We start from the raw sequence: 12,445 nt of genomic DNA, 5'->3' as shown, positions 1-12,445 counted from the left end.
ACGTTTCCAAGTGAAAACAATAAATGGAATTATTATAACTAGAAAATTGAATTATCTACCGCACTGCAGCAAAAAAAAGTTGGTATTATACTAAGCCAAATCACAGTTAAAATTAAAATTTTAACATATAAATGTTCAATTTTTTTCACACTACCACTGCCAATGCATAAGTTAATGTTTTCTAAGTATTCTCTGCTGCTGCATTAACCATTTCTTAGCAGACACTCCTGAGTTATAGTTCTAAACAACAGTCAATGAATCCTACTATCAATAGCAAATTGACGAAGTAAGAATACTTTTACACAAGGCATTATTTTGTACAGTTTTTTTGATATTTATATAGGTATAGCAAAAATAATATAACTCATTTTTAATATCATTTGATGAAATACTTGTTCATTTATCTTTCTTCTCAACCCCATCGACCACTTGCCGCAGACATTCTTCCGTTATCTTTAGAAGCACCTCCGATAATTTATCTGCCCCAAAAGGCATATCCAAGGGTGGTACATGGACAAATAAAGAACGCGAGCAATCATAGTCCAAAGATTTCAAATAGATATAACCACACAGATAGTTGCCAACATTTTTAGAAACTTTAGCCAATTTTAAGTCCATATCATTGGGTGTACATCCACAATTATCACTTATTACTTGTACAATTTTATTAACATTTAATTTAGTAAAAATCGCTGTCTTCTTGCCTGGGCAGTTTTTCAGGCAAGCTTTGGATTCTTCCAAATATCGACCTGCATAGTCCTTTTTGCAAAAGTTATTATTGTAGGCTAGCTTTTCCACATGTACACATGATGACTGGCCATTGACTCCACAATGTATGACCAGCAATGGATGTAATGACCATATGCTTTCTATATGCTTGTCCACAGCTTCATATTCAACAGGTACTTCGATTTTCTGCAATTTGTAGGTGTTATTTCCAAGCACTATACTATCAGGCAATAGTCGCACCTAAACGATAAGAGTTTAATGATGATATTTTTTATAAACAAGTATTTTAGGCATCGCTACTTACTGCTTCCCAGCTGGCATTCACCTCCTCATGACCAAAGAATGGACCAAAACCTGTGACAACGATGAGATTTTCTCTCGTCTCTGGCATACAATCTTCAACTTGTGCTTGCATTATTCACTATTATTAAATTTTCACACCACTTTCATATTTTTTTAAACAAAACTTTCCGTTGAATAGTTTAACTGGCTTGTGTGGTTTTTGTACAAAAATAATAATGAAGTCAGCTGGCAGGAATTTTCCTTGACTACATTGCCGTATCGGCAATAAGGCAGTGCAATTAACAACATGGCATCACTCGAACTAAACAAGTGATTCTAGCAATAGAATAAATATAATGGCAGGGTTGTATTCGAAAATAATAACCGTTAGATTAAAAGTCGGTGTTGAACCATGTTTCCATTAGAGCCCAAATCCACTTGATTTGACATAACCTCCAAAACCCGTTTCCACTACTATTTATGCCGTTTTTATTGGTCAACATTGACATTTTTGACAGCCTCTTTATTGCGATTAGCATTTGTATTGTGTTCAGCATATACATTGCGGTCAGCAGTTAAGTTTGTGAAACGATTTTATTAAATTACTACAAAATTTTATAATTTCAATAAGAAATGAAATAATAGCCGACTTTTAATGCAAACGCAGTGTTGCATTTGAATTTGGAAGGAGATATGCCGCAAAATCTCCTCAAATAAGTAGATTTGCTCACATTGAAAATGTATAGAAAACCTCGTTGCAAAACACGAAATTTCCGAAACCTCGTCGCCAATCAAATTTGCTCCAAGTGGAAACATGGTTTTAAACAAAATCCACTTGATTTGAGATAATCTCCGAAACCAGTTTTCACTACGATTTATGCCGTTTTTATTTGTCAACAGTGACGTTTTTTGTGTTCACCATATAAATTGCGGTCAGCAATTAAGTTTGTGAAACGATTTTATTAAATTACTACTTAATTTTAGATCTGTTCGCGTACTTTTCCAGTAAAAATTTGCAGAAGAGTAAGAGCCATTTAATTATTTAAACATTTGGAAGCAAAAGTACGCGAATGACTTCCAGCGAAAATTTGCAGATCAACAACTGATTTTTGTTTTGATTGGTTTTTTTATTTGCTTGATTAGGAAAGCATATGTTTTTAAATAAAAAATGCTGGCGATACTTGTGAGGTGTTTTTCTTAGATAAATGTCAATTTATCGGCCCGAGAGGGACAAGGCTAGAAGGTGAGCCATTCGTAGTATCCGTGATTTCCGTGCCACTGGAAAACCATCACAATTTACAGTGCACGAAGCTGCGAATGTCATTCGTGGCGCCAAGTCGCACAAGGTACTGGATACATGGATACTGAAGAATCTGGATCTGCCTGGAGTCGAGTACGTTACAATTGTCCTCAGCCTGTCTGAACACTATTATGGTACCCGATGTTTGGAAGATGGGCAGTGTGATCCCGCTACTGAAACCTGGAAGGCAAGAGGGACTACTCCTTCCGATCCACCCGTTGGACAATTTCCATTCCCCGAGCATCAGCATGCATTTTGAAGGCTGCATAGAAATACAACAGCTTTACATGCCATTACCGTACATAAAATTAGAAACAACGTTCTCAAGTCCCTGGTCGGCAGCACTTGATGTGCTGACAAAGGAACCTTGGACTAACCACATAATGCTTCTGGATATTGTGGCTAGACAAATTGCTGCGACCACTGATGTGAGGCTAAGGGAGCTTTCTATTTGGTCATGCAACGGCTACGGACACTGTGTTTTCGTAGAAGATATCTGTATCCGTTTACAATTGGCAGACTAATTTGCACTAATTTTTTTATTCAATCGCACTGTGCGTAACTTTAAATGGTCCAGCCAGACCCACTAAATATCATGGCAGCATACCCCTTCTTAACAAATTCAAAGGAAAGGTGTTGGTTTCGTCTTATATCTCTGATGAGGATGATTCCATCAAAAGCCTTAAGAAACCGACCTTTGCTCTTTTTTTTGGTATCTAGAAGAATACAGGATTCACCAATAGAAGGTTAGGTCACATTCGAAAACATAAAGTGAATAGGCCCCATAACATCATTGAGGATGTCAAATGTGCCGATTGGAAATGTCATCAAATGTCAGTAGATTTTTGTTTTCTTTCATTCTCTCCTTCTTTCTCTGAAAAAAAACTATCTGTTTTGTTATTTGCTGTTTGTTAAACATTTTATGGCATATGATTTTTCTGCTGACAAAGGCGTAGACGTATTCAATTCAAAAACTATGTTTCTTGAAGCCGCAGTCTTGGAAAAGAAAAAGTTCTAAATGTAGTTTTTCAAATCTTTTATTTCGAAAATTTCAAACGTTTCAAAATTCAAATTTAAATAAATGACATATGCAAACCATCAACGAATGTGAGAATGTAAGCAAAGAGCAAGTTGACATCCTCAATGCCGACTACTGTCAAAAATTCAAAAAATTGTATGTCGGCTGATTGCTTGGCCTAACCTTATTCAGTGAATCCTGAGAAGAATACAATGTTTTAGTTTTTCAAGATTTTCCAAATAATTCCGCAAATTTTGCACTTACCTTCTAATGTAGAACAACCGACTTGAGTTAAAATTACAACTTCATTTGGCGAGTTTTCTGTACCTGAACACTAGCTGCTGCCTTGAATCTTCATAAAAAGTATATAAAAATTAAACAAATTTAATGATTAACAATAAACAATATTTTTATTTTTACCTATCTCTGCCTTTTGATCCATTTTGGTGTTAGCTTTTCTATTTTCATGTAACGGATAATTATAAAAAAAAACAGCTGACCTTTGCAAAACATCTGTTCAAAGTTGCAAAAAAAGTCCCAGTAGAAATTTTTATTTTTGAGCTGTCAAAATTTGCTCTCTCTCGCGCTCTCTTCTGCTGGCACATAAAGTACGCGAACGACTTCCAGTTAAAATTTGTGCAATTTGCACACATTTTTGAGTTCCCGAATACAGCTTTTATAATTTCAATGTCAGATGTTAAGAAAAAGTACTGCCCAAATATCCCAATAATAACCGATATTCAATGCAAACGCAGTGTTGCATTTGAATTTGGAAGGCGATATGCTGCAAATCAAGATATATTCATTTACAGGTAGTGTCAGTTGCCCAACAACAAAATATTGAGTGCACTATTGTTCAAAATCAGTGATTAGTGCAACTCTGATTTTGTGTATGTTACCAGTTCGAGCCATTTTTCGTTATTTGTGAATGGTTCTTAACTTTAATACACATACACAACCAAAACTCGTTGACAGAAAGTGAACTTCAAGAGAAAAAATTGTAGTCAGCTGTTTACGGTACACTATCTGGTTGTTGTTGTTGTAGCAGTGTGTTGTACACTGAGACGGCAGCCCTTGCCGATGGAGAACTCCATCGGGTCAATCCAGTACGTACAACCGTCTGCCATGGAATTGGTAATTATGTCATGCTGCAAATCTCCTCAAATAAGTAGATTTGCTCACATTGATAATGTATGGGAAACCTCGTTGCAAAGCACGAGATTTCCGAAATCTCGTCGCAAATCTAGATTTGATCCAAGTGGAAACATGGTTTTATTTACATTTTTGTCCGCGAAAGGTCCAAAGTTGGGCTAATTTAACCGTAAAATGAAGAATTTTTCGATTGATCACCGAAAAGACATTTCTCAATAGAAAATTACTTTATGTCACCATTATCATGGCCAAATAAGCTCGACTCTTTACTTTAGGAGACAAAATAAGGAAGGAAACAAGGAATTTAGCGTTTCAGCGATAACTAAGAGTGTTATTTAGGACAAAATATAGTTAAAGGAGCTAGGGATAGTTGCTAAAAAATCATTATTAAAGAATTATTACGAATTATTGATATGCCTGTAACATTATAAACGGATCTCTCGATTTTATTTCCTTAAACCCCGTTTGCACTGCTCTTTTAGTCCGGATTTAATGGCTCGATCATCTTTTTTTTCTTTATAAAATCAGCTGACGAGAGCCTTAAATCTGGATTTAATGAGCAGCGTAAACAAGGTTTTAGAGAACATAAATAATATTTTCGATTTCGGTAAAATTGGAAGTGGTGAGTTAAATTACCCCCTTCTACATCGGTGATATGTATGAAGCTCTTGGGCATAATATTAGCTATGTGACCTATGTGTAACAAGATCTCTCGTTTTACTTATTGAGTCCATAAAGATGATGTTTTCCATCCGATTTCTGTGAAGTTTTTGAAATGGTGAGATGAATTACTCCCTCTTGAAATCAGCGCCTAACATTAAAAACATAATTCCACTTTTTGATTTAGCTTCCACATAGCCTGATCTGTTAATTTTACTATGATGGGTTGCGTCCAGAGGGATCTGGGTCTGGCTGGGCAGTCAAACAAGTGACGTGTGTCGTGTGGTCCCAGGTCACAATCGGGACACAAATCCTGTACGTTGACATTAAGCCTGTTTTATAGGAGTTGAAGCGGCCGTCGGCTCCTGCTGCCATGTTGTTCTTCATTCGAGTAACAGCTACTTGGACCTCATTCTGACTAGGAGGTAAATATTCTCTACCATCATCAGCGATTGATTGCGCAGCATCCTCTTCGCCGCCATCGTCGGAAACTATCAGTTGGGTAAAATGTTCTTTCCATATACCCTAGCACATTATCAGTGTCAGTTACCTGATTTCCTTCTTTGTCTCTGCAGGAGGATGTGCCTGCACTAAAGCCATCGGTTTGATTCTTCGTTATAACTTCCGGACTTTATTCTGACTCCTGTACATTTCAATTTGCTCACACTCACGCCTTTTCAATACCTTTTTGTTTCTGTGGAATAGACGTTTCTCCTCCCTCCTTTTCTCCCGATAACTCTTCGTCATCCGGCGGGTTTTCATGGAGTGGGCAATGAATTCCCATTGCGCCGTTATATCACCGGGAGAAGGAGTGCTTCCATCAAGCAGTGGGGTCAGTCGAGTGGAGTATGCCGTTGCCATCTGTTGTGTTTGCAGCTTGTCAATGTCCAGCTTACGTACAGTGTCAGATCGTACGTTTCTCGCCACACTAAGACGGATGCGAACCTTTGAGCCTTCCGAATCGATGTTCGCACCTAGGTTGAATGCCTTCCATCTATCACAACATGATACATTTCTCGTGTTTTGATCGGGTGATAGCCATGAGGCCGTGTGAATGCTTCGATGTTGAAATCTGGTGCTGCTAACTATCATATTCTTTGCCACCGCGAAGTCTATTAGCCTTAAGTTTCTTCGTGCAGGCTAAATTTTCGAACTGTTGGTCTAAAGATATTTTCCTTCCTCCCAGAACGATTTTAATATCATGGGCGGGAGGGTGGTCATATTATATTTCTAAGCGCTCCTAGAAAATATCCTTGGTCTGTTCGTCCCTGTCTTCCGTCGGGTCATTAGCGCAAATAAGACAGATGTGGAAGAATTTGACCTTTATGCGGATTCTGGCTAGCCTCTCATTCACCGGAGTAAATCTGGAGACAAGCTGTTTCATTCTCCGACTAACCACAAATTCACGGCAGCAAATTCAGTGGCAGCACTGACACCCATCCAAAATAATCAGTAGTGGAATTCAGTAAAGTGTTTGAACGAAACCCGTTTAGTTTAAATGCGATAACAGAAAAGTTGACGAAATTGGTATTTAGTAGTTACTTTTACGACATCTTTAAAATCAGCTGTTTTCGCTTACGAATAGAAATTTCTTAACTAAACGACGGACAATTATTTGCTGCCTGGTTCACAAACATTTTTTTACTCAAGTGAGTAGAACCACTCACTTCAATATCTGTTTTTCATCTGTGAAATCAGCTGGTTTGGTCACAAAGGCGAACGAAAATTGCTCACTTTCAGTGATACAAATTTAGTGAACCAGGCAGTTTGTGTTTACTTTAAAGGGTGGCACTAGGTTTTTTTAATTGAAAAATTTTCGGAAATCCGTTTTTTCTTATTGAAACAGAGATGCCATATTAGAACCTTTAGTGATTTTGGCGATTAAAACCACTTTTTTCGTAAAAATGCACCTGGCAGCATTGGTAGCAGTCAAATAAACATATGTTTCAATAATTATTACAAAATAAATAAATCTGGTGAGCAATAATGAAAGGCAATAGCTGAAATGGTATGAATTTAAAGAAAACATGATTCTCATATAAGATTTGATCGTTTTACACTAATATTCCTATTGCTCTAGTTCAAAATTCGTAGCGAAGCTTTGTCATTGCCACAAAAGCCATAGCTGAAGTCGAGCAAATGACGCAGAAATCCGAGAGAGTATCGTACACATTAGCAAAGGTAAGTGGGGTTTAAAATTAATACTTTCCAATTTTTTTTTTCATAAAATTATATGTTGCAAGAAGCAAATCATATACGTACCTTAAAATGCTGATTTTGTATCGAAGTCGTTGTGGTGTCTTGTGTTTTGCTGGTAATGGAATTTGGGACTGTTTTGCGCAGTCCTGGCTGCTGCGTTAACATTGTATTGACGTCAAATGCCTTTGTAGAATCGAATGTATGCATATAAAATCACTTTGTTAAAACTATTGTTTAATACTGGGTTACGATATGCCACATTTTTTCTTAGCATGTGTGGCGTAATAATAGCGGATATTGGATATAATCGATGATTTTTAAACTATTATATTTTATCAACACTGGTATAAACAGCACACGCGTTTGTTTCACTGTCAAACATTTTCAGTTTGGTCCGTAATTAAACCATGTATCATCTTACAAACGAACATCGCTTGCATATTATTGAAATTTATTATCAAAATGTGTACTCCGTTAAGAAAGTTCATCGCGCTCTTCTTCCATTGAGCGACGAAGCTCATTTTTAGCTCAATGGCTATGTAAATAAGCACAATTCTCGATTTTGGAATGAAGATCAGCCAGAAACATGCCTAGAGTTACCAATACATCCAGAAAAGTCACAGTTAAGTGTGGTTTATGGGCTGGCGGTATCATTGGACCGTACTTCTTCAATCAAATCGTAACGTAATTGTAAATGGTGAGTGCTGTCGTGAAATGATATCCAATTTTTTTTTACCCAAAATGCAAGAGCCTGACTTACATGACATATGGTTTCATCAAGACGGTGCCACATGCCACACAGCACGCATAACAATGGATAATCCATCCATCCATCCAAGAGGCGAGTTCGGTGAACATTTTATTTCACGTTCGGGACCGGTCAGATCATGCCGTTTAGCGCCTTAGACTATGTTAAAGCTCATGTCTATACAAACAAGTCCGCTTCAATTGACGCATTGGAAGACAACATTGAAGCATTTATTCGTGTGATAATGGCTAAAATGTTGGAAAGAGTATGCCAAAATTGCAGATGGACCATTTGAGGCGCAGTCACGGTCAACATTTGCTGATATAATCTTCAATCATTAATCGTACTATCTAGTACGATTCCAATAAAGATTTCATGAATTTTTCTGAATTTTATGTGTTTAAAAAAAAAAAATTCCTATAGCTCTTAAAAAATCACCCTTTATATTTTACCACATTTGGCTGATTGTTAGGATGAGAAATTTGTTAAAACCACGAAACTCAATCGTAAACTTGGCACAATTGCGGGGCCATGCGGCTATGGCAACAGAGCCTTCACGGTCGAACCGCCCTTTGCTTTTAGCTTTTTTCTACTCGCATCTTCAGCGGGGCGAATCGTATTAATTGCGAAAACGCATCTATGATACAATTACCACATTAACCAAGCTCGACAACCCTGCTTATTAGCCGTACTTTTTCCAATGCATTTATTTTTGTGTATTTTGACAAATTTAGGATCTAACCAGCTTTCCCACAAATTTAACAATTATTGGTCATAAAAAATCATCTTTTAGTAAAATTTTTAGGTTATGTCATATGAAAATAACATACAGGTGTGAAGCAAAAATGATGAATCGTATGTAAATTAATGATTTTGACAAACATTTTCAATAACATTTAAGACAAACAGTGACATATCATAAGACATCTACATGCCATGTAATAGCGCCTTAAGAAAGATATTAATCACAGCTAACGAGTGTTGGCTGTGTGTGTGAATTATAGTTAAGAACCATACACACACAATCAGCGAAAATGGGACGAACACTCGAAATCACAAGCAGAAATGATGCCTGCAATAACTTCAATTGATGCCACTATAATAGTTTTTGCTATTTTCCTCACTATAAGCCTATTTTTAGCCAACGTTTCGCCGACGTTTTTTTTAATATGGAGTTTGACTCCATTCTGCCTGAAAAGCTGAACAGAATACTCAGCTTTATAGTGAAGAAAATGGCAAAAATAAATTTAGGTGGCAACGCTTGACCTCATTGTCGGCATCATTTGTGATTTATTGGTTTCTTGGGTTTTCTTTTTGTTTTTTTATTTATTTGCAAAAAAAAAATAATAATAAAACCATAAGTGTAGATAAAAAACGTCTTTTGGTATGAAAATAAAATTAAAACATAACTGTCAATTTCAGCTCGCGGAACAATTTAAGATATCCGCCACTATTCCGAAAGCAGAATAGAATACCAACCTTAAAGCTGAGTATTCTGTTCAGCTTTTCAAGCGGATTGCTGGTAAACTCCATATAAAAAAACGTTGGCTGAAAATTTGCGGAAAAGTAGTACTCTGTTTATAGCGAGGAAAATGACAAAAACCTTTTATAATGGCAACACTTGAAACTATTGGCGGCGTAATTTTCGTTTGTTTTATTGGTTTAAATGGTTCGTTTTTCTTTATTTATTTCAGAAATAGAATAGAGAAACCAATAGGTGTGGAAATAAAAACATTTAATAGCTGTCAAATTCCGCTCGCGGAACAATTACAAATTTCAGCGGCTATTCCGAAAGCTGAATAGAATACCAACACTAAAGCTGAGTATTCTGTTCAGCTTTTTCAGGCAGAATGCTGTCAAACTCCATATAAAAAAAAACGTCGGCGAAACGCTGGAGGAAAATACGTAAAAAAGTAGTACTCTGTTTATAGTGAGGAAAATAGCAAAAATAAATTTTAGTGGCAACGCTTGACATCATCGTCGGCATCATTTTTGTTTTATTGGTTTCAATGGTTCGTTTTTTCTTTATGTTATTTTATTTATTTGCGAAAAAAAGGTAATACAACCATAAGTGCAGATAAAAAACGTCTTGCAGAAAAAAACCTCTAAAAACAAAACATAACTATCAAATTCTGCTCACGGAACAATTACAAATTTCAGCAGCTATTCCGAAAGAAGAATAGAATACCAACCCTAATATCGCTTGAAATTGAGCGTCATTCGGCGTTGCAACGCTTGAATTACTGTTTTTAGTTATCAAGGTTAAAAATTGTTTAACTTTTGCGAGTTGCTTTTTAACGTTTGTTTTGCAGAGTTGCATTTGTAATGCGACGCTCCTGTTTAGATTAATGAGAATTATCTAAGAACATGCCGCAAGTCAGGATTCACTGAATAAGGTTAAGCCAAGCGATCAGCCGATATACTTTTTTTTAATATTTGGCAGTACTTGGCATTGAGGATGTCAACTTGTTCTCTTTTTACATTCATTCTTTGTTTACGTTTTCTCCTATATGATGACATTTTCAATCGTCAGATTTGACATCCTTAATGATGTTTATGGGGCCTATCCACTTTGTGTTTTGCATGTGACCTAACCTTCTATTAGTGAATCCTGGCCGCAAGTGGAATTCTGTTCTCAATGGCATGCAGTTTGCGTCGTTTGCATTTTCTAAATTTGATTATTTCCTTTCCCGTTAAGGAAACTATGGCATAATGTACATATACAAGGCGGATTTAAAAAGGTGGTCTCACGGGAACAGCTGTTAAAATCCGGCCATGTTTGACAGTATTAAGATGTCAGATTTTTGTGTACATTCTCTTTGTTGCTTACTTCTTTCTCGTATATTCTCTGCTCATGTACGCACACGTATACACACACGCACACAAATTTCTTTGCGTGTGTTGACAAAACATCGATCAGCTTGATGATAAGATGGCGGATTCCTCCATATGATTTGTGGTTGTTGTACAAATGCGACCACCTTTAATTGTTTCAACATGGTACGTATGTATATAGGATTTCGGCAGTCTTACCTTCCAATCAGGATTCACTGAAGAGCTGCTTGATTTCAGGATTCACTAATAGAAGGTTAGGTCACATGCAAAAACACAAAGTGGATAGGCCCCATAAACATCATTAAGGATGTCAAATCTGACGATTGAAAATGTCATCATATAGGAGAAAACGTAAACAAAGAATGAATGTAAAAAGAGAACAAATTGACATCCTCAATGCCAAGTACTGCCAAATATTAAAAAAAAAGTATATCGGCTGATCGCTTGGCTTAACCTTATTCAGTGAATCCTGGCTTGATTTGAAGAAATATAAAATAATTACCGACATTTATAGGCTTGGCATTTGCTGTAAAATTTTTAGAGCACAAAAATTTCTGTTCTTTCAATCCTCTTTGTGAATATATCTTGGGACTATTTTCAGCCTTAACGCCTGGTTATCTCGTAAACATACCGTAAATGTAGGAAAAAGTGTCAGCTGTTTTGTTCTGCTTTATGAAAACGCATGCAAACGATTACCGAACGTCTGTCGCCGGTAAACGGAAAGTAGAATTCAGTAAAAACAAAATTGTACTTTCCGTTTCGTGTCAGGTGATAAAATTTTAAGTTTGAAGAAATTTTAAAACGAAAAATCAATGTTTAGAAAACTTCTATTCTCCTATTCTATTTCTCCGAGGCATTTATTACAATTTAATGTTAATAATAAAGGTTAATTGGTTAGTTCACCATGAAAAGGTGGCCAGTCTGACCTGTTGTGAGACATATGTATATGATAACAAGAAATTACAAGAAGAGAGAAGGGGTAAACGCCAATACGGCGCTGTCGTATCCGCTAATCCTATCACTATGTCGTGAATCTGAGGTCTATTCAGGGATTCCACACACTTCGACCTCACTGTACTAGAGCCCACGGCCTTGAAATTCTGAGCTCCAATTTGTTTGGTGTTAATCGTCATTACGAGAAGCTCAGCTGAGAGCGACCGGGCGAGTCCATAGGTTGCGATTAGTGAAAGGCTTTGTAGCTGCAATTGAAAGGAGTAGCTGCAATTGAAGTCGCGGACAATCAGCGGTATCGAAGGGAGAGTCGCCGTGCGAAACCTGGCGGCAACGGCTCTTGCTTAAATACTGAGTGCCTGTGATACGTGAAAAGGCGATCTATTTGCGTCTTTTGATAACCAATGGCCATAACGCTCAGGCGGCGAACGGTGACCGGAACGAGCTTGAAGAGAATCGCTACCTCACATACAAATGTGACTACAACATCATTCACAACACCTGATTTCGAAAACTGTAAATCCCTTCCCAGAATTTCTTTTGGGTTTATCTTTATGGCACATATCTCTCC

At 36.9% G+C, this 12,445-nt stretch overlaps 1 protein-coding gene across 1 annotated transcript; it reads right to left on the bottom strand.

Moving 5' to 3' along the window:
• Positions 1-310: 310 nt before the first annotated feature.
• Positions 311-1,275, bottom strand: LOC106084649 (pyroglutamyl-peptidase 1). Its single transcript, XM_013248503.2, has 2 exons — positions 1,034-1,275; positions 311-969 (listed from the first exon to the last, which is right to left on the bottom strand). Exons 1-2 carry the CDS (start codon positions 1,142-1,144, stop codon positions 397-399), a joined length of 684 nt encoding a protein of 227 aa, XP_013103957.2. The 5' UTR covers positions 1,145-1,275; the 3' UTR covers positions 311-396.
• Positions 1,276-12,445: the final 11,170 nt, after the last annotated feature.

Source organism: Stomoxys calcitrans, chromosome 1 (genome assembly GCF_963082655.1).
Source record: "Stomoxys calcitrans chromosome 1, idStoCalc2.1, whole genome shotgun sequence".
Lineage (NCBI taxonomy): Eukaryota > Metazoa > Arthropoda > Insecta > Diptera > Muscidae > Stomoxys > Stomoxys calcitrans.
This window is presented reverse-complemented; position numbering and strand designations above follow the sequence as displayed.